This window comes from Athene cunicularia, assembly GCF_003259725.1.
Source record: "Athene cunicularia isolate RWA chromosome 6 unlocalized genomic scaffold, athCun1 chr6_part1, whole genome shotgun sequence".
NCBI classification, from domain to species: Eukaryota; Metazoa; Chordata; class Aves; order Strigiformes; family Strigidae; genus Athene; species Athene cunicularia.
In genome coordinates, this window is record NW_020799105.1 from 6,549,443 (window position 1) to 6,570,927 (window position 21,485).

General features: G+C 38.8%; 1 protein-coding gene across 1 annotated transcript in view; it reads left to right on the forward strand.

Moving 5' to 3' along the window:
• WDFY4 (WDFY family member 4) overlaps nt 1-21,485 on the forward strand; it is a 147,571-nt gene that overhangs the window by 53,359 nt on the left and 72,727 nt on the right. Inside the window, exons 30-40 of the mRNA XM_026851430.1 lie at nt 465-670; nt 1,280-1,449; nt 2,001-2,126; nt 2,602-2,763; nt 2,872-3,069; nt 4,521-4,638; nt 5,461-5,618; nt 6,060-6,298; nt 8,736-8,869; nt 9,837-10,028; nt 10,599-10,738. Coding sequence (XP_026707231.1) covers nt 465-670; nt 1,280-1,449; nt 2,001-2,126; nt 2,602-2,763; nt 2,872-3,069; nt 4,521-4,638; nt 5,461-5,618; nt 6,060-6,298; nt 8,736-8,869; nt 9,837-10,028; nt 10,599-10,738 — 1,843 coding nt within the window. The remainder of the gene's footprint in view (nt 1-464; nt 671-1,279; nt 1,450-2,000; nt 2,127-2,601; nt 2,764-2,871; nt 3,070-4,520; nt 4,639-5,460; nt 5,619-6,059; nt 6,299-8,735; nt 8,870-9,836; nt 10,029-10,598; nt 10,739-21,485) is intronic.

Below are 21,485 nucleotides of genomic sequence, written 5' to 3' on the forward strand. Positions count from 1 at the left end.
TTGCATCTCTATCATAACCATGAACATGCAGCTACTATAGTTCTACCTTGTGCAACTTAAAGGCAGACTTCATAATTCTGGGTGCTGTAACTGTGCGTTTTCATTAGTTAAGGTATCTTGGACTTCAAAATTTAAACTGGAATTTTGAATTTTGTAGGTTGAAAGATCTAGTCTGTGATGTATTTTACCTCAGTTATTGATACACACTCTCAGAGCTTCATGTTAATAAGCTTTTTTATCTGACAGTAATGTAAGGCTGGATTTAGTGGGGATTAAGTGGCTTGACCTGTATGTATGAGTGTTAAATCTTTGTAATTCTGTGTTGTAATATGCATTTAATTAGATTTTTTTTTTCTAAAGAAACTTGGGCTTCTAAATTGTTTAGAGATTATTTTATTTAAAATATGCTTTCTGCCTTCCATGATGTCTTCTTTCATGTGTTTTCATTTCCTTGCTTGCCCTAGGGAACAAGAAGAGACATTTTTGGTGCTGGGACCAGACTGGTTTCTGCTGTTCATGCAGAGATACCTGCACTCTAGCACAGTTGTGCTAGGAATCAAGCTACTTTTGTGCTTCCTCCACAATCGTTTGCTGCTGAACAAATTCAAGGAGGGGATAGTGGCTGGGTGCTGGCTGGAAAACAGCTCTGCAGGGTTGAATATTCTAATGGGTATGTGTTTGTTTAATGCTCCCAAAACAATGCCTTGATCCAGCTCAGTGATAGGAGATCACTGAAGCAGGTGATAGGAGAATTCCCATGGATCTCAATAGACCAAGAATTGATACTACTTTCTAGGACAAGCTTGTCCTAGTACTTCAAGTTTTCTGTGCTGAACAGTGTAAAGCATTGCTTCTCCCTTGCACGATAGTTGACATTTCTGATTAGCAGTTGCATGGAGAGGGGCCTTTTTGTCTTGTATAAAATCAGGCTAGTTGATAAACTTGTGAGGTGTTCAGATGTCAGTTTGTGCCCTGAAACCTTCTGTTTCTATAAGATTTGTTCAGCTTGCTTTTTGATAACTAGACGTGTGGTTCTGAGAAAGGTAAGAGAAAGGAAGAATAATAATTCAGGGAGAATTTCCTGTAACAAAAGTGACAGTGGGGAAAATGATGCATTAATCTAAGAAGTTTTGTAAACTGATATTGCAGCCTAGCAGAGTACTGAGGGGCCTGGGACACAGACAAATGAGGATAAAGTTGGGTCAGTAATCCTTCCTCTGACATGGCATTCAATTTTAGTCACTTCCTCAGAATTTTTTCCTTTTTTTTCTCTTTAAAGATAATTTAAAAGCTCATCCTCCAATGCCTGACAATGGCTCCTTCTTGATTTTTGGTTTTTCTGTGTTGCAAAGATGTCTGACTGATCATATCCACATCCCTGAGATTTACTTGCTCCTGGCAGGGCTCCTTCTGGCAACTCCACAGTCTGAACCACCTGAAGCAGCCAAGGTATGAAAAAAAAAAAGTGGAGGAAGTTGTTATTGCCTTACTACTTTGGCATTTTGTGGTCTTTTCTGTGAGAGGATTCTCAGGCAAGTTAACTCTACTTGGTTTTTGTGACAGTTAAAATTAATAATTCATATTTTTAAAATTAAGTAAGTTAACTTTGATTTAAGGAAATTTGTGTTCGGAAAAAAAAATTGTTCATGCAAGTATTAAATGCTATTTAACTACTGTACTTTAGATGGTAATTCAGATTAGCATCCCTGTCCTTACATTGCAAAGACTCATTAAAATCTCAGAATTAGTGGATTTGGGTACTTTCCTCTAGCATCCTCAGAAGCCGTAACGCATTTTTGCCCTGGCAGTGCTAAAGATATATTTCAGAAGAGGACAATCCATTAGTGCTATCCTGGAGAAACACATTTAATAGGAGATGGAGGAGCTGCTGGAGATGAAGATGTTTTGGGTTTTTTCTGATATGGAGAGAGCAGGCATTGTTCTTGATATGTCACATGTAATTCCTATCTCTTCTTGAAATATCTCTCATCCTATTATAGAAAGATCTTGAGTCAATGTTGCAGTGGATCTTGCAGCACCACCTTACGGAGAATGTCCTCAAAATTGGGTTGTGTGCAGAGGCAGCTGCTTTACTGCTGGAAATGGTTAGAGTCACTGTGGACAAGGTAAGTGTTTTGTTGCAACGACAGTGCAGTGTAAATGGCAGAATAAACTGCCTGAGTGTCAGATATCAGTGACAGTCTTTACCTGTAACTCCTAGCCTTCCTGTGCCCTCACAGGGCAGTACTGAGTGTAACAGTGAGCAGGGACTTCTAAACGTCACCACAGCTATTGTCCTCATTATGTCACGTAGCAGATGATGTGATGGGCTCATGTTTAACACCTCCTGAACACAGAGATGGATCTTACCCACAGCATTACCCATTTTGTTCGTTCTTGATGATGATGATATGCCACCTTTCTGACTGGGTGCATCTTCAGTCTACAAGCTGGGAGTTGGCTGCTTGTGCCTTGCCCGACTTTTCTGTGACCATGTCATGTTTTCTTAGTTGCTTAAGAATACCTAGAGCAGAGCAAATATGAGCTTGTATGAGTGAGAGGAATGCTGCCTTGACTAGATGCCCATTTATCTGTGTTCAGCCTGTTGCAGATACAAAAACCTCCTGGGAGATTGCCTATCCAGAGAATGTTATCCAGTTTCTGTACTTGATCTATCACAGTTATACTCAAGACCCCATGTGGCACTGTCCTGACTTCTTGAAAACATTGGCTATGGTTGCTTTCCATTCTGGACCACCCAAGGTATGTGCATCTGAGCCAGCACAAGCCCTTCATATCAGAGATGGGTTACTAGGAGGAAAAATCATTTAAAGATTATAAATTAAAATGTGTTGCGCTCTGCTTCCACAGGGAGTCTCTGAAGGCCTTTTGACTCCTGATGGTCCAGCGATTGCTGAAGGGAAAGGCTGTGCTGATCCCTCCTCTCTCCTGCTCCTACCACACCCTGCCAAGAAACAAGTGTGGGATTTTGTGCGAGTCCTATTGATGGACAGTCTTCTCAACATCCCAGCAAACAAACAAGGGCATCCACTTGACCTGCTTCTTGAGGTCTCTCTTGTAGTCATCAGGCTTTCCTGCTCTACCTTATACTGGGGGTGGAAGGACAGGAGGTATCCTGCTAGTGGCCTGGTGAAAAAAATGCTAACAGTGATGAATAGGTGTATTCAGTCAGCATTTTCAACAGATCTCAAAGGCTGGGATCACAGCTCCTAGAGAGCACGCACTACATCCTGACAGATCTGGACAGCCTACTTTGTGGCAAAGAAGAAAGGCCTTTTCTTCCTGTTCTGAATTCATGTGAACTAGGAAAATGCTGCCCCTAGACAACAACAAAGGCATTTCTCAGGCAACATTTAATATTGAAGGATGGCATGAAAAAACTCCCTTTTCCTTAGTAAGACCTGCTTTGCCATTAGAACAACCTTTGAATTTGTTGAGAACAAATTTCACATGGAACATTTCTGTATACTTATTTTTGAGACACACTTTTAGTACAGAATAATACAAACTGTAGCAGCTGAGTCTGGATTATTGATTACAATCACTCAAATCACTAGAAAGCGTTAGAGTAGTCTCAAGAAAGGGAGAGTAGAAAACTCAGGCTTCAGCTCCAAATTGTCAACAGTCCAGGTATCCCAGATATGAGTTCTGATTCAGACTTAGCTTAGTAATATAAATAGTACTAAACATAAGCTTGACTGAAACTCATGAGTTAAATCATCTTGTGGAACAGCAGTTCCCTAAGGGTTTATACAATGGCATCTCAAGTTTTGGTACAGTTAAAAATAGAGGATGGCTCTTCTATCTGAGTCCTGAGCCTGCTAAATGGAGCTGAAATTCCTGAGGACAAGATCTTTTGGGGACTACCTGTGAGCCTAGGTTCTGGCCCTGGGCAAAACCTTACTTGTGTTCACTGTGCAGAGGGCAGCTGTGCTGGCTATCAGCTAGAAAGTGTAGACCTATGTAAGATTTTCTGTTTTCCCAGCTAGGTAGGAGGTTCTGCCATCTCATCTGCTGCCCAGTAACTGTCCATACATGCACTCTTGCTGAACTTTGCATGATAGTTGCCGTGTTGCCTTTGCATGGAGGAGTACACCAGATCTCTCCATTTTATGTGTTACTGTGGATTAGCTGTCACAATTTCTGAGCTTGAAGAAGCTGTTTCATATACCCACACCACAGGCTAAAGTCTGCAAGTGAGGTGGAATAGTTGTCCTTGCTCTTTTTGTGCTATTTTCCCCCTCCTCTTCCTAACACATTGCCTAGGTGTTTAAGGTAAATTTTGGGAATTTTGAATTATCTCAGATAGTACTGAGTGTCTCTTGGAATTTCTACTTGCTTCTTTGAGCAAAACTTCTATTGAATCTGATTCTTTAACAGGCATAATCTGCCAAAGTCCTATGAAATCAAAGGCCTTTAAATAAAGGCTGAAAGTGAATTTGAGTCTGATTTCCTGGCTGGGTTTCTGCTGTACTAATATATATATGGTCACTATATAGGCTTCTCCAGAGGATGCCACCAGTGAGCAGAAGAAACATTTTCAGACAAAAGTTTTGCTGTCTGCTATGGATGTCTTCCATGTTACCAGCCAAGGCGAGGGGAAAACAAGACCAAGAGGTGAGTAGTGAGAATCAGATCATTAACTAGCTGGTATTTAGCATGTAACTGTAACTTGCTAGAAAGGTTTGGAAGCAGTAGCTATAGTACTCCTGCCGTAGGCCAGTTTGCATAAATTACTGTAGTTTTACCATTTTTCTAGAGAGCTTCTTTACTTTTTTCTCTCTTTTTGAGAACAGATTCTGAACATTAAAAAGGGAATACTTAGAAAGACACCTAGATTTATCCTTGAGTGCTTCTGCTTAGACAAGCATACAAAACTTGTCTGGGTGTCTCTGAAATGAAACACCTTTCTCAAAATGAAAAAAATGGAATTAAGTGTTATGTTATTACCATCCACTGTGCTTTGCTTATTACACCCACAAACACACACACACACGCCTGCCTCTGAGCAAAAGAGGTGGTAGGAAATTTTCTGCTCATTCCTATTTGAAGGAAAAATAGCCTTCTGATTGAAGAACAATTTATCACTTCCACTTTCTTGCTGAAAGACAATCCATTGCCTTCAGAATACTGAGCACATTAATAAACACTTTGGAAACAACCTTGATAACTTACTTGTTTCTGCTCTCCTTTCTAAATCTTTAGTTGGATCATGATAGTATGTTAGTGAGATTGGTTCTGTCCTTAGGATGGAGCTGTCATTTCCAGTCTGAGTAAGGTATTTCTGCTAGACCTAGAGTTTTCTTAGACATGTTCCAACTCTGAGACATACTGTCATGAGACTGTTCTTTCTCAGCTGTGATAACCTCACATCTCACAACTCTTTTTTTTACATTTCAGCTTGTTTTGGAATAATCAACTCTCTTGTATACTCTCCAGGGAGCAGTGATCCTCATGGCACTTCAGAATCAATGGGACTTGTATCCATGATGAATATTGCTTATTTTGCTCAGAAGCTGGTTGAGAAGCTGAACAGCAGAATGTTTGTTGCTGACCCCAAGCAAATTCTGATCTTCACTGCCAAACAGATTATGAGGGTAAATTGCATGAATTTTTTTTCCAACTGTTATCAACATTTTGTGATGTGCTGTTTCACACTGAGGTGGTGATACTGCAATTCTTAAGATGATTGTAATTCATTTGGTGACTGTGATTATTCTTGTTTTCTTGCATGAGCACATAACAGCTCTAAATGACAATCAGTGCTAGATGATGCAGCATAAAGAAGGGATAGTTAGCTCTTTTGTGCCACTGTCTGTTGGCTATGTATGTGTTGCTGAGCAGGAATAAATTAATCTCTTCCACAGTTCTGGGGACTTAGCAGAAATACAGAAAAATTGAATTTGTATGTAACAGGTAATTCGGGCGAATGTTGCTGAAATATGTTTGCAACAGCTTAAATGAAGTGAGAGAAATAGATCCTTGGGGAGAGAGTTCTTTAAGCAAGTCAAGTACTCTGCTCTTTTGTGTTTCCACAGGTCTTAGAAAGCTCTGTTTCGCAAAAGGAAGTTTTCCTCAGTGCCCTGTACAGCTGTCTAAACAGAGCCATCCTATACTGCCTATCCAGACCACAGCAATCGCTGCCTGAACAGTTTAATCTCCTGAACACTCTCAATGTCCTGCAGGAGCAGTGGGATGTTATTTTTGCAACTTACAACTCAAATAATAATTTTGTTGTCTGCCTAATGTACTGCCTCTACCACCTGAATTTGAGCAGGTACATCTCAGTACAGTTTGTTTACATCTCTGTGCTGTTATCTATGGGAGTGGGTGTAGAGGGGTAAATTCACAAAACTTAGGCAATATCCATTTTTGAGAGCTGCTAGAAGCTGAAGTTGAGCTGGGTTCAGCTATGCTAAGGACTTTGAATAGATGTACTGTATCCTAGCAAGCATTTGACCCATTTGACTCAGTGCTCTGGGGGTGTAAAGCACATTCTGCTTTAAATAGGGCAAATCTTCCACTCTGATTGAAGTCTGTTGAAGTGGCAGAGAAAAGCCACTTGGGGAAAGGTGGTTGTTTTCCTCATACACTTAAAAAAACCCCAACAATAGAAATGTTTTGATGTAATTTTTTTATCACTTAATTTGGAGGAGAGGAAGGTTACTAATTAGTAACTTCTTAGTTACTAATTAGTAACTGCTTAGTACTCTGGAGGCAATGGATTGTCTTTCAGCAAGAAGGTGGAATTGATAAACTGTACTTCAATCAGAAGGCTATTTTTCCTTCAAATAGGAGTGAGCAGAAAATTTCCTACCACCTCTTTTGCTCAGAGGCAGGCGTGTGTGTGTGTGTTTGTGGGTGTAATTAGCAAAGCACAGTGGATGGTAATAACATAACACTTAATTCCATTTTTTTCATTTTGAGAAAGGTGTTTTATTTCAGAGACACCCAGACAAGCTTGAATGTTTGTCTAAGCAGAACCCTTAGATTTGCACATAGACTTAATTGCTACTCTTTATTAACCAAAGCATCTGTGTTGTATCTGTTTTACTCATCCAGAATTTCCAGCAACTTATTCACTTTGGAGTAGTAACTGCAGTTAACAAGCTTGAACTGATTTCAGTGGAGTTGGCTCACAAGCCCATCGTTAAAATGAGAATCTGGAAATCTTCCTGGGATGTGGGTTAGAATCACTCCACAGGCATGCAGGTGGCCGTTCTCCGAAACGTCTGCATGGGCTAATTTAGGGAGATGTTTTTTTCTAATACAGCAGCCATTCTTGTGTGGGTACTTTGAAAACATACATAAACTGTGCATGGATCTTGTGAACCTTTTTGTTATGGTTATTGTTACTTGGATCTGAGCTGCAAAGTCCTGGTTGTACTGTAGTTGAGAGTTTTGCCATTGATTTGGATAGGACTAGAACAGCCATACGCACTCTGTTTGCTGTCCTTATAGGTGATGTATCAGAGGTACTCTTGCTAATGTAAACTGGGGAGTTATTTTAAAAACTCTGTTTTATGAAAAGAAGCAAATAATGGCTAGTGCTTTATTCACTATAATGATGTTTCTTGTTTCAATGAAAACCTTCTGTGCCGCTTAGATGGTCTGAATTGAATCCATTAATACAATATCACATCAGAAATGAGCTGCACTTCCTGAGGTCTTTTCTTGATTGTTCTTATTACAGTCAGATAATAATTTTCAGCCTGAAACTCTTGAGATCGGGTACGGATTGCTTGTATGTAGCAAGAGCAGAAACATTTTTAAATGAAAACAAATTACAGAAGTGTTGGTATTAGCCAAAAGCCAAACATGGCAAATCCAGGTAATCAGAACTGTGGTATTTAAAAGAAAATCAGAAATAAAAATGGCAGCTTTGCATATCCAAGAGATTTGATTCTCCCATGCAGTAGTGCCTGTTTACAATTGAAAGACCACAGTATGTCATTAGTGGCTATACATAATGTTTATATTATTGACAGCACTTCTGTGACCAAGTCCAGGTTGTCTGGATTTCTTAACTAAACCTGGTGCATTTATTTTAAGTATTACTGCTATGCTGGAATTGCTGGTGGCTTTTACCTACTGACTGGTAAATTATCTGATGCACACCCCACCCTCAAAGCAGTACTAACTCTTTCTGGCCAGGGTGATGATCTCAATTATAATCACATCTACATGATATTAATATCATGGTGCTAAAGTTTGCAGCTTTTTTTGTGCTGAGTGCTTTCTAAACTGAATGAACAATCATTGGTGCAAATAACTTAGACTAAATAAGCAGTTCAGGAGTAGGGTATGGCAAGGCAGTGTTTCCCATGTAATGGGAGATACCTCTAGTGAAGAAATTCAGAGCAAAGCGATGGCATATAAGATACTCGGGGGAGGTACAAGAAAGCTGGATGTGATCTGTCTGCATCAGTACAGCCTTGTGTTCCAGCTAATTGAGATGAATAGTAGATACAAGTGCACTAAGAAGTGCAGGGTAAGAATAGTGTGATCCATAAGATCTTGATGACTACTCCTTGACTTTGAAAACCAGACCGACAGTGGTTTAATTCCTCCTTCCTGTAAATCTTACAGTTATCATGTGATTGGTGTAAGCCCTTGAGCCTGGAAATACTGATCTACTAAATGAATTGATTTGGAGTGAGTGTGTAAAAATACCTTTAGCTTTTTCACTGTCCTTAAAATCAGTTTGTTCTAAGTCTGGTTTCCTCCCATGGCCTCTTTTTTTTTTTTTTTTTTTTTTTTTATGCGAAACCAAAGCTGGCTTCATATTGCCAAATCTTCCTTGCACCCAGTGAAGAGGAAGAGGGCAGCCTGCCTAGTCCAGATGACGGTAATTTATGGCACATGTTGCCTCTGGCTTACAGAGCAGGAAAGTGCCTGACCTAAACAGTTATCAGAGCAGCTTGTGCAAGTGCCACTTAATTGTCTCTCTGATATATAGGCACTGCAGGCACAGCGTAGTGAAAGGAAAGTTGTGCTAAAAATTACTTCTGTTTGCATCATACCTTTTTATTCAAAATTCACATCTCACATCCTCAAGAGTAATGGATATCAGTTTGGAGATCTCTTCCCCATGTTGTGGCCAGTATCAGTGCCCAGATACTTACTATTTGTGGCTCTCTTTCTTTTTTCAAGGCGTATACAGAGCTTCAGTCTGTCCGTTGTACACAGGAAGAAACATTTTGCTCTTTTAAGAGAAACACTGGAAAAAATTTGGTCTGGATTCAGTGTGGGGGCTGTCAGCTGAACCCTACAGCACAGTGATGCTCTTTTATTTATATATATATATATATATAGTGGCTTGGATATGATGCAACCAAATGAGTCTGATTTGCAGGCAAATACAGTAAAACAACTAATAATTTCCTTGTACAGCATCCTACTGCTGTGTCAAATTTTTTCACAACTTGGTTACCTTCCCCCCACCATCTCTAATGATGTTTGGCAGCATAAAGGAATGTTCTTTATGTGCTTACGCATTCTATGTATCATAATAAGATCATCAAAATTCTGATGAGATAGTTTTCCAAGGCAGAAAACAGTTAGAATCATCTGTCACTCCTACTTATTTCTTTCAGGAAGTTCAAATATTGTAAAAGAAATGTCCTGCTGTTTTCTGTATTAGACTAACTAGTCTGTCTTAGGGCCTATGGAGGTAGTAGTATATGAAATGGAGCAACTCCATTGACTCCAGCAGTTACTATGGACCGCTGCTGTTCAAAATGAGATGGTTTTGCTTTGTCTGCTGCTTGACCTGTTACACAAAAAATGATTCTTCATTTATTTTTGATTCCTAGTTCGTCAGGAGATTCTGAGAACAGTAGAAATCATCTGGAAGCAGCTCATTTCTCAGAGGCGGCAGGCTCTGGAGGACGCTTACAAGATGGATCTTTCTGTAAAAGGAAATGACAAAGAAAGGGACATGAAGATAATGGAGATCACTCCTTTATGGGAAGAAATTATGACAAAAGCTTGGCAACACTTCATAGGTCTCTGTTCTTTTATGGAACACTCACTGTAGTAAGCAAAGACATTGCAGTAAATGTAGCACTTAATTGAAATCTGCAGATTCCTTGGTTATACCCTTTCTTTGCATATCACCTGCTAGAGAAAGCAAATTCTCACTTTCTCTCATTCAGGATTGTGGTTGCTTTGTGTGTCATGCCCCAGCCCTTCTGTAATCACCTGCTGATGTTGTAGGGCTTGTTCTGTACTGCGATAAAGAGAAAACAGCTTAGACAATGGTATTCCATAGGAAAACTTAATAGGGAGGATATCTGGGTGAATAAGGGCATCCCCAATATGTGTAGTGCTGCAGGGGTTCAAAGTTCAGGTCTATATAATGAAGCTGATCTATGGCAGACCACTGTGTGGCTTTTGAATAAAGACTTGAGAAGCACATGTTAATCTTGTGCTCCTCTTATAAGCAGAAGGACAATATAGCTGGAGCAAGGCACTGCCATGCTGTTGTGTCTTGTGTAATGGGGATACAAACCCTGTACCTTCCCACACATTCAGCTTCAAGTCTTAAAAGCTTTTTTGTCTGTTCTGGTCCACAGCATCTGAAAAGAAGCTTCTCCAGGGTAAAGCAGGGCCAGGCCTGTCACAGAGCAAGCATAGTTCCTGGAGTGAAAGCCTCTCTTCAGCTATTAGGTTGGTGCCTGGCCGAAACACAAAGGAAATGACATGCAAATCTGAGGTAACTTCTCTTTGTCTTTTCTGGCTCAGTCACAGGTCTGCCTTAGATATGGCTCTGGAGAGTGTCTGGACTTGGGAGGCTTCGACATGTTCCATTGTAAACTATGCACATATTGCGGTTAAGGTTCCTTTTCTAGACTGCTGGAAATAATCGCTAAGAAATAGTCATTGATCTGAAGAACTTCAGTTGCCAGCCTTAAAATATAATGTATTAATGCATACTTTTTGCATGAGGCCTGATTATTGCACTTGAAAGGAAAAACCTAAGCAACCCATGTGTGTTTATGCTCACAGGGCTCTGCTTGGGTCAGAACAAGGTAAGGAGGTGCTGGCTTTGCTGCTGCTTTTGACTTACATTGCTTATGTAAGCCTTGTCCTTCAGACACTGAATTAGTAGAAAGGATGAGGTATTACCATAGTACTGTCCTTTCATTTTCTACTCAATCTGAAGTATTCAAGATACAAATTTTACTTTAGCTTCAAGAGATAAGGACCCAAGTGCTCATATAAACCATCAATGGGTCTGGAGGGTATGCAGCAGTCCTACTGCCAGCAATGCGTCTGGACTTTTTTTTCCATGTGTAAACTCCTCTGCTGAGAAAGGGGCCATATCCATGTTTTTGCTGGGCATTTGTTGAGAACATGAACAAAAAGCACCAGTTAGATGCTACTTGTTTAAGTGTGTTAGGGCTAGAGCAGCCAGCTATAGGGTAGGGCAGTAATGCATTGACAGAATATTCAGAGCCTGTGTTATTGAAGTGCTGAACATATTAAGGTCTTTTTTTCTCCTGTTGAGGAGACAGTGAGTCTGTTAACAGCATCACTTTAGGGAGTCTTAACCCTCTAGCTTAAGCTGTAGAAGACTGTAGCTTTATCCCCTCTGATGACTGGTTCACTTCCAGGTATGTTGATAAGGAAGGCTATGATAAGCAAGTAATGTGTCTTACTGAGCTGCAAGTTTTTTCTCAGCATGCCACAGCACCCTTCTCATTCCTTAACATCACTTTGCTGCTTACAGAGTGAGCAAGTTCTTCCCAGGTACACATGTAGACTGTGATGTCATACTACAAGAGCATTGACTATATGCCCTGGGGTCTGTTTAATTATTTTTTAAAATTAATTTTGATTATTACAGCTGATTACACCTCAGTGAGCAATGTAATTGATATTTGTAAATGTATCCCAAGGAACATTTTGTACAACATGCTTTTTGCTGTTGAAGGTTAAAGACTCCGTTATTGGTTTTTCCCTAAATATGCCCACATCATTAGTTCCTCCAGTGAAAAGGTTGCCATCTGGAAAAGGCAGCACAGAGACATTATTCAGGCACAAGTGCATGAAATTGGTGTTTCTGCATCTTCTGTCTCTCTTCTGCAAGGAAGCGGCTTGTAATTAAAGGAGCTGGGTTTGGAGGAAACATTACTCATTTGGTGTTATTCCTTATCATGTCAAGGACTGACAGCTCCACAGCTCTGATAAATTGTTCCTCTCAATGAGATGCGAAGCTACAGTTCCAAATGTTCTTCCTTACTCTCCCTTTCCCCCTTTCCAGCCTGTCTTTGAAAGAGTTTGATGCACTTTTCGGAGAGATGAAGTCTAAAAGGAAGAAAATTAGTTTCTTTGCATCTCAACAGCCCTTTTTCTTTGTACACTTCACAAGCAAGGTATAAGGTGGAATTTTCAGTATCAAAGAAAGTTGCAAGTACAAGTTACATTAAATGGTATTTGTTCTTCTAACTCGTATTTTTGACCTCACTTTGGTAGTCACTTTAAAGCGTGCTGTAATAAGATTTTGTATCATTTGCTGTGTCTCAGATACCTTCGGTATTAACTTGGTAAAAATCTTGAGATACTGGCCTCTGTCTTCACTACTGCTAATTATGGACCTATGTCCTACAGCAATAGACACCCGATTGAAACATTAAGAGAAAAAGAAAAGTAGCAGTGTGAACTCCATAGTGAGACACAAAGCCTTTAGATCCCATAGTAAAATAAACATTTTTGTGTTTACTGAGAGCTAAGCACAGTTGTTCCTAACTGAGCAAAAGTTAGAAAATTTGAGAAAAGTGCAGAAATTAAGACAGGATTTCAAAGCTTTGCCTGGCAAAAAGACAAAATGGGTTAATTACAGGGTTATTAATTTGATTCCTATATTGACTGAAAACAAAGAAGTTGAAGCAGCAGTAACATTTGCTGCAGATTAAAGAAATAACAAAACAACAACAAACAAAACACCCCCCTCTAAGCTATCAACTCCGTTGTCATTTACAAGATAGCAAGAGTACTTTTGAGACCCAGTCCTCAATCTGGAAAAAACAGCAAAATTCAGATTATTTACTCCGGCAAAGGAACAAGCCTGTGTCTCTGCTGTACTTTCACTCAGGATCTCCAGCATCAGTGAAGCCCATCCCCTGCTATTTGGTGGCAAATATCAGCATTAGCAATCAGATGAAGCTGTGTTCCCTCATATTTCTGAATCCACTTTGCTATCTCATGCTCTGCTCTGGGCTTTGTCTGGAAGCTGTGATCATTCAGAAAGGAGAGAGTGATCTACATTTCTGTTAGTAAAATGGTGATCTGCTCTGGTAATTGCTGTTTTGTGCTTTCTTGGAAGTCTGAGTAGCCATACAGGAGCAAGAGGAGCAATTTTTTAATGCTTACAGGTGACAGAATTGGGTAAATTTGTCAGCAGGATGGTCTGTAAGAGTCTGAATACAGTGCCAAAGGTTTCCAAATCATTGACTTTCCTGTTTCAAAGTGAGTCCCTTGATCTCTTGCTTTTTCTCCTCCCTTCTACCCACAGTCCCCCTTCCCCCCCAATTTTGCTGTTGGAATCTAGGATATGTATTTAATTTTTAGGATAGCGATGACTGGTTTTGTCATCTTCAACAAGCTGCTAGAGCAGTAAGGGACCACTATAACAATCATATTTCAGTAAACTGTAAGTCAGTCAACAGCTTCTACTGTGCAGGGTCCTGAGGATGTTCCTGCAGATGAGCAAGGTTACAAGCAGCGAGCATACTTCTAACTACTATAAGACACTACCCCAAGGCTGTAGATGTAGTTGTTACTCTTTACCAAAAGTGCAAAGGCTCCTGAGTTTTACAGCAGGCCTGATCATGCCTGCTCTTTCCTGTTTCAATTCATCAATTACATTCCTCTATGCCAGAGGCCTATAGACCTTGAAAGAATGAAATAAAACCCATCTTTTTAAACCCAGTCTTCAGAATGAAGAGGTTAACAGAGACCTCCTGTCTTGTAGTTGCAAAACCAGAAACTTTATGGTAGGATTTTGGTCAGCAAGCACACTCTTGTGAAGACAGCTATAGATAAAAAGCCAGCATCTGACCTCCTTTGTGATGATTTTGTCACTCTGTCCATTGCAAAAGAATTCCTTCTGGTTAAGTGATGGGTAAAGGGTTTTAAGCAATTTGATAAATAGCTTGATTTCTGCACTTCCGCCCTATGCAAGGTCACTGCAGAGCTAATGGCAAAAAAAGCATTTAATGGTGTAAATCAACAAAGAAGAAAATACTAGGTGCTAAGTTTGGCTTAATTGGGAGTGATTAATTTTTCTTCAGTTGTCTTTGTAGTAAGACCCCATCACTTGTGCTTACTTTTGTAAGCAACAGGCAGATTAGTAAACCCCCAGCAAATACATAAAGGGTTACTGTATCAGTGTGTCAGGGAGAGCCTTCTTTTTCTCTGTGGATAACTTTCTGAAGTCAGCAGCTCCAGAAAAGACCTCTTGACTGTCAAGTTGTCCGTCATGTCCTGCCTCTGTAGTTAGATTCTCAAAAGGAAGAAAGACAGACTCTCAGATCTCTTCTAGAAGCCGATGTTTTGTTTGAAGTCTGAGAAAGACTGAGGAATGTTTCAAACAAGTTATTTCAAAGTCTTCAGAATTTTCTTTAGTTTTAGATTTAGAGGAAATTTATTTTTGTAGTTTTCTCATGTGTTTATTCAGCAAGCTTCTCTTAGGCCAACATCTAAAAGTGTTGTTATTATAGAAAATTGTTTTTTTCACCACGAACAACAATCTTTTCAAATTTTGAAGCCACCAAAATTTTTTTTTAAAATCGCTTCACATATAGCACTCAAGATAAATGTCTAATGTATCTAGTATCTCTAGTGATTCATCTGTGGCAGTAATGAATTATATTTTGATAAGTATTTAAACATCAAATTTCCACTGACTTCAGTGGGAGTTTTAACTACAGGCTTAAATTCCTTCTGTGCTGGAAATGTAAATCTCTACATCAACACTTAACAGTATTTTTAAAATGTTTTTTGTACACTGCTCGGACTGACTTACCCCTAGTACAAGTAGTAGCCGCATCACAGATACAGAACTAGTCCTGTTTGGGACAGGGCTCTCACCCCACATGAGTCCATCAGGAAAGAGCACTGGGGCTTCATTCACCCCTGTCTGTCAGTCTCACTTCACACTTTCTGCAGCCATCTTTACAGGTGGAAGAGGGAGAAATGACCTGCTTTAAAATGATATGTACAGATCATACTCAATAATTTTTGGGTACATGTATGTGTGCAAAAGCCTGTTTTTAGAGAGTAGTTTTAGAAAAGGCTTTTCAAGCAGAAGTGTGTGATGTTGAGCTGGAAGGCTGATGATGTATTCCTAAAATCTTGTCAGGACACAGAAGACTCAGTCCCAGGACACAAAATCAACAATAGCTCAAAATGCTGTTTGTCAGTGTGCTTTGACTTCCATAAAAAAAGAAGCTTTATCTCAAGTTGATGGACAGGCGCTTACAGAGCCTTGGCTATTATCACTCAAGATGTGGTAACACTAGCAGCTGAACCCAGAACTAAGTAGTAGACCAGTGCCTTCAAATACTAGCTACTTCTTTCCTACACTGTCATGACATCTTTCAATAATTGACTGTAAAATCAAGGCTGATGCTGACCAGTCTGGATCTTCAAAGCCAGTAGAGCCACTGCATCAGAGTGGTGGTTTAAGGTGGGAAGGCATGAGAGGTAGTGAAAAGGAGAGCAGGGTTGGACAAAAAGAGCTTGCTAATTTGGGATGAAGGAGGGGCAAGTTGAATTTAGCAGTTCACGGTAGGTGAAATGAAGAAGAGAGAAATAGTTGAAACATAATCACAGTTATTACTTAAATATTTTTCTTACCAATCACTCAGTTGGTACTTTATCAGCTTTTCAAATTAACTGAGTTAAAACAAGCAAACATATAATGATATTTCTTTGAAAAGTGCACATTTGTGTAACATTTTAATCTTCATAATAGAAGGATAATTAACATCACTAATTATCTAATTAAGCTCATTAACTATCCACCAACAGTGCACCATGAAGTTGACATTATGTTCTTCTGTCAACAAATGCTTTGATTTCTTAGGAAGTAATTAAAATGTAAATTAGCATGTCATTAAATGCACAAGGGAAGTTTGAAATCAAATATTCATTTCAAAACTGCTCATAGCACACATTTTTTTTTACTTCAATGAAAGCAGGCACTTTACTATTAATGATGTATATTAAACAATTTCCATTATAATATTATTGTCGTGTTTAATAACTGGCTCAAAGCTAAATTACAGTATGCTGCAGCAAGCTGGAAGAAGTTTCTTTAACTTTGAACAAAGAAATATTTATGTCCTCTTAAGTGAATATCTGACATGCACTGCTCATTTGTCATTTTCAGATTGTTTACAAGATCATAAAGAAATAATTCAATAGGTCAGTAACTTATATAAGAACTGAATGAAAACATACAGTGCAAAGCTATCTAACTTTATGTAATACAAATCACAGAAAAACTTTCTGAAATATATGGGTATAATTTGAAGATAACTTTAACATACAAGTTGGAATGAAGGTTGCATGATGATGAATACAAATTATTAGGCTGATTAAGATCCACAGGCCACTCACCCTAGGTCTGTCCCCTAAAAATCCAGTCCCAGTTGCTACAGGAGATGGTGTATGACGGCACAATGCACAGTAGAAAATCTATCCTAGCAAAATTTTTCATTTATTGATTTATATAAGTTTCATCTTAAAACCTGAAATACAAGAAATAATATCCCTTCCAAAACTTTTTGTGTCTAAGTATTCAGAGAGAGTTTTTCTGTGTTAAAACTCAGTGGTGTCCTGTAGTAGTGAAGTCCCTTTGTTTAATTACACATTGTATGAAAAGATGTTTTCTTTTATGTTTCCTGCATATTTTTTGAAATAAAGTTTTGCTCTTCAGGTCAGATATTGTGTCTGGTTCAGGTTTAAGCTTGGATATATGATATCAGAGAGTGGAGTTTAATGTTTAAAGCTGGTGGCATTGAAATCTCATCTTTCAAGAGCTGCTGGTTGCAGAGTTTTATTCTCACATAACAGAGATGATGCAAAATGAGTTAAATGGTGTTAATGTGGATGAAAGCAGAGTTTTATTTGGTTGCAAAGAAACCCTAGAAACAAGTGTTAATCACTGAAACAGATTTTTTTTCCTCTGCTGAATATATAGAAAGACATAGTTTTTCATATTTCTTAGTTCAAATATATCCATTTTCTTCCAGAATTTTGATGCAATATTTTATTTGTAATTTCAGAAATACTTTCTTTGCATTAAGCTGCTTTATATTGTTTGATTCTTATATTTTTGATTTTTGTATTGTTTGATTCAAAAGCCTGAAGCAGCAATTAAAACTGAAGCAAACTTACATTTTTGTTTTAAAACTTTGGGTGGAATCAACATTCTCAACCAGTTTCCCACAAGAATATAATTTTTCATTCATTTTTTTTAAAGTTCTGTATTTTCAAAGACAAATAATGCATTTTTTCAATTATTCTGCGTATTATTAGAAATCTTTATAAGGAGAAGACTTATGACTAAATTTGCTTATCAACAAGTTAAGAGTTTATATATGGTGACTCATCTCATGCAGAGAGCACTATCAAATGCACATAGGAGTCTGGGTGCCCAGAAAATTAAGTATGAGTGTCTGTCAGGCAGCAGGGACTGAAAATAGCTGAGTGTGAACTGGGTTGGGGTATGTGCTAGTAGAGAACAGGAAATCAGGGGAGGTTGTAGAAATTTCTTCAAGATGAATGTAAATGTTTCTCCTAAATGAGCGTATAGGTTGCTAACCTGTGCTGAAGTCTGTGACCATTCATTTCTTGTTTTTCTCATCCTTGCTAGCCAAATTAAAAAGAGATCTTGTTTGTGCCTATCTGTGTTCCATTCATGCTTTCTGCTGCAGAGTAGCCTGTAGAGTTTAGGATTGTTCTACAGGCACTAAAAAAACTCCAGAAGTGAACTTGTCACCTTTAAATGCATGTAATTTTAGGCAAACTGATAATTTTAGGGGTCAGGAAAGAGATGTTTCTTTGTATTCTCCACTCTGAGCACTAAGCATATGCTAATATTTACATAATTCTTTTGTCAGCTAAAGATTAGTAGTGCGCATTTTTCTTAAATAAAAACCACAATTCAAATGTAATCAGATAATGCCAGTGCATGAAGCTTTCAGATACATGTATTGAGATACTATGTAATAAAGCATATGCACCTATATGCACTAAGTTATATGCACCTATAGGACTTCATAGAAAATCACCATTTTAAATAGAAAAAGGAAAATGATGAGTAAGAAAAGTGAAGGCAAGAAAAGACCCCACGGCTATTCCCCATAATGCCAAAGTCTGACCTTCAGCTTTCACTAGAGGTAAAAGGTAATACCTATGCTGTAACCAAGGATGGAAACCAAGCCCTCAGGAGTTTGAGTGAATTACTGCAAAGTCACAGAAGTCATTCTCAGAGATAGGATTAAAGAACAAATATGTCTCCCCTCCCACTGTGGTTTTTTTGCTATTAGGAAATGAGTTATCTGTTCTCCCAGGAATTCACCATTTCAGTAGTGATCTGGTTAATGAATATGTGTGTATACGCACACGTACATAGATATACATATACACAGTTGCTATAGAAGTAGAGCTGCTTCTGAGTTTAGCTGATAAATACAGTGTGGAAGTCTGATCACATGTACACCAAACTTTGGGTTTATCCTCTTGAAACCCACCCCTGTGTGTGGGGACATTTATGATGCACTGAAATATGGAGGTTTTTCTCATTAAGTTTGCTATTCCCCAGCCAACTGGCGATGCCAGGAATCCATCCATGATCCTTAGGAGCAGTTGGCACTGTGCATTAACCTCCTAGTGGGTGGAGGCACGAAGCTTCTATGCAACACTTAACTGCTGGAACTACAGTCTGCTGAAAAGCTAAATGAATTTTGGCAAAGCAACAATAAAATCCACATGGCAATAACAATTTTGTGATTCAAAAGAGGCTGCAAACAACGCTCAGTGTGAAGAGTGTATGCAAAAGACTACGGTTAAACTGCTCTTTAATCTGCTAAGGAAAACATTATCTGCCTTAGCTTAATGCTTGTTACCTGGTGACTAATGAAACAATTTCACCTCTTATGAAATGAACCTACTCGCTTCCTAGTGCATAGCCAATTACTTGTAAAGTAGTCTGGTCACAAGACGGGTAGCTTATTGTTTGCACAGAGTAGCAGTGTACGTGGTCTCTGATCCACCATACTAGATTTAGTAGCAGCAGTGGTAGACTTGGAGATGTTATGCACTTTGTCCCTGTATCATCCTGGCTGGTGAGCTGGAGACTTCACCCAGATCTAGTAATTTACTGTAACACTTGGATTCTTCTCTGTAAAATTGCCCTGCTGACTGTAAGCCTATCCTCTGCTTCTGAGGCTGATGAAGAAGGGATTAATTTACTCTCTGTGATTTAGCAGGAAAGGACCAGAAGTTTTGGGCTTTAATTGTGCATGTCAGGAGAGGAAATTCTGGTTAGATGTGTGGAAAAAGGAGGAGCATGAGAACTGAAGTGAATACAAGAAGATAGTTTTCACACCTCAACAGTATTTAGGCTCAAAACTTAACTGCTGACAGTCTGGCTCTTTAAGTCATAGCGGTTCAGGAATTTTTCATTAAAAAGATTATTGGGTTTTGATGGTGACTGCAAAAATTACTCACTTCTGTGAGAAAGTGCCTCCTTCCTAAGTCACATCATCAGTGACAAGAGATCTATGCTGGTTTGGGCATGCTGTCCAGAGGACAGAGCTGGGATATGGGGCTGTCAAAAGGAGCAGTGCTGCACCACAGGTGGATGCCATTTAATATTGAGCTGTTGGGAGATACATACTTAAGTAAAACTGAATAATTTACTCCAAAATGCAGCTTTTCTGTTTGAGTCAAGATAGGAAGAGTATATCACGTTAGTTTCATGTAATTTTTCTCATTCTAATGATGCTAATTTCCTGTTGCCCCCTTTTGCCGTCATCACCCATAGAGGTTTTAAACATGTTTAATTGCCACTTTTAAGGTCCAAGTGCTGTGTATATATTATCTGTATGTTTGTATTTTAAATGCTTGGATTAAAGGCAAATCTGCCCTACTTCAGTAGCAGACACAGTAGCAGTTGTGAAGTATATGCCTAAACACATCCTGAAACACAGTGATTTCTTGAATCAGGGTCGTGAAATCTGTTTCTGCCATTCACAAACTCTTTGCCACTGCCACATATGCTATTTACATGCACTTTGTTGTGTCCCTAATTGCTCCTTACCTGCTGTTCTGCTTTTCTAAGCCCATGGAATACTTTCTAAAAACCCAATGATGGTTTGAATAGTAATTAGATAAAAAACCTTCCATGTAGAACTGTGAAATCCCAGGTTAGAGGAATAAGGTATGCAGACTTTTCCTGTGATATAAGATCTAGAATCTGGTAAATCAGCTATATTAGAACACAATCTGGCACTGGGCACAAAAGAGTAGAAGGGATTTCCAAATGGGTTCATAAAATTGTTTCCCCTTTCCACTACTGCATGCTGTCACTATACACATTCTCTTTGTGGACTTACTGGCTGTTTTCAACTAATTTAGGTTGGGTTTGCCACACCACCAACCCTCCTTCCCCCACAACCAAGTCATAGGGGAAGGGTGTTCCAGAAACTCACCTGTCTTAGTTTCCCCATCTGTAAGCTAAAGACTTTGACCTCTTTCATAAAGACTTCTGAGATGTACTGGTGAAAAGTACTGTACTAGAGTAGATATTTTTCTAATAGCTGCAATGCTATAAGAATGCTCTTACTGTGTGTACTTATAATATTTATTTTGCTCAGAAGAGCTAAAGTAACAGACTAATGTCACTACTTCTAGTCCTCACCAACAGATGACTGAAACACATGCTTCAAAACAAGTATGTGGGTAGTGTCACTGTCATCCATGGGACTATTCACTTGGCACCGTAAGGGATCTGGATATTTGGGCTTACCTTTTGGCTCTTCCAAGTCCAAAATTATTTTGTCTTGAAGTTTATTTTTATTTATTAAGACTTTTGGCACATACTGTTGTGTGCATGTGTGTTCAGTAATGCAACACATAGCCTTTAATTCCCCAATGAAAGCTTCAAAGTGCAGAGCTCCAGTGACGTAATGTTTCTTTAGGAAAGAACTGTAGCATATGTGATGTCTGTATCATGCAATATGAGTTTATTATGGCAAGCTTGAATGTTTATGGGGTGAAGGAGTGTTAAGTGATATATATAAATATATATATAGATATATATAAAATATAAAAAACCCCACAGACATAAAATATTCCAGAGCTCAGTAGAGAGTTGTTAACTTAGAAGTCACACCTCAACTTTTTTTTTTTTTTTTTTTTTTTTTTTTTTTTTTTTTTTTTTTTTT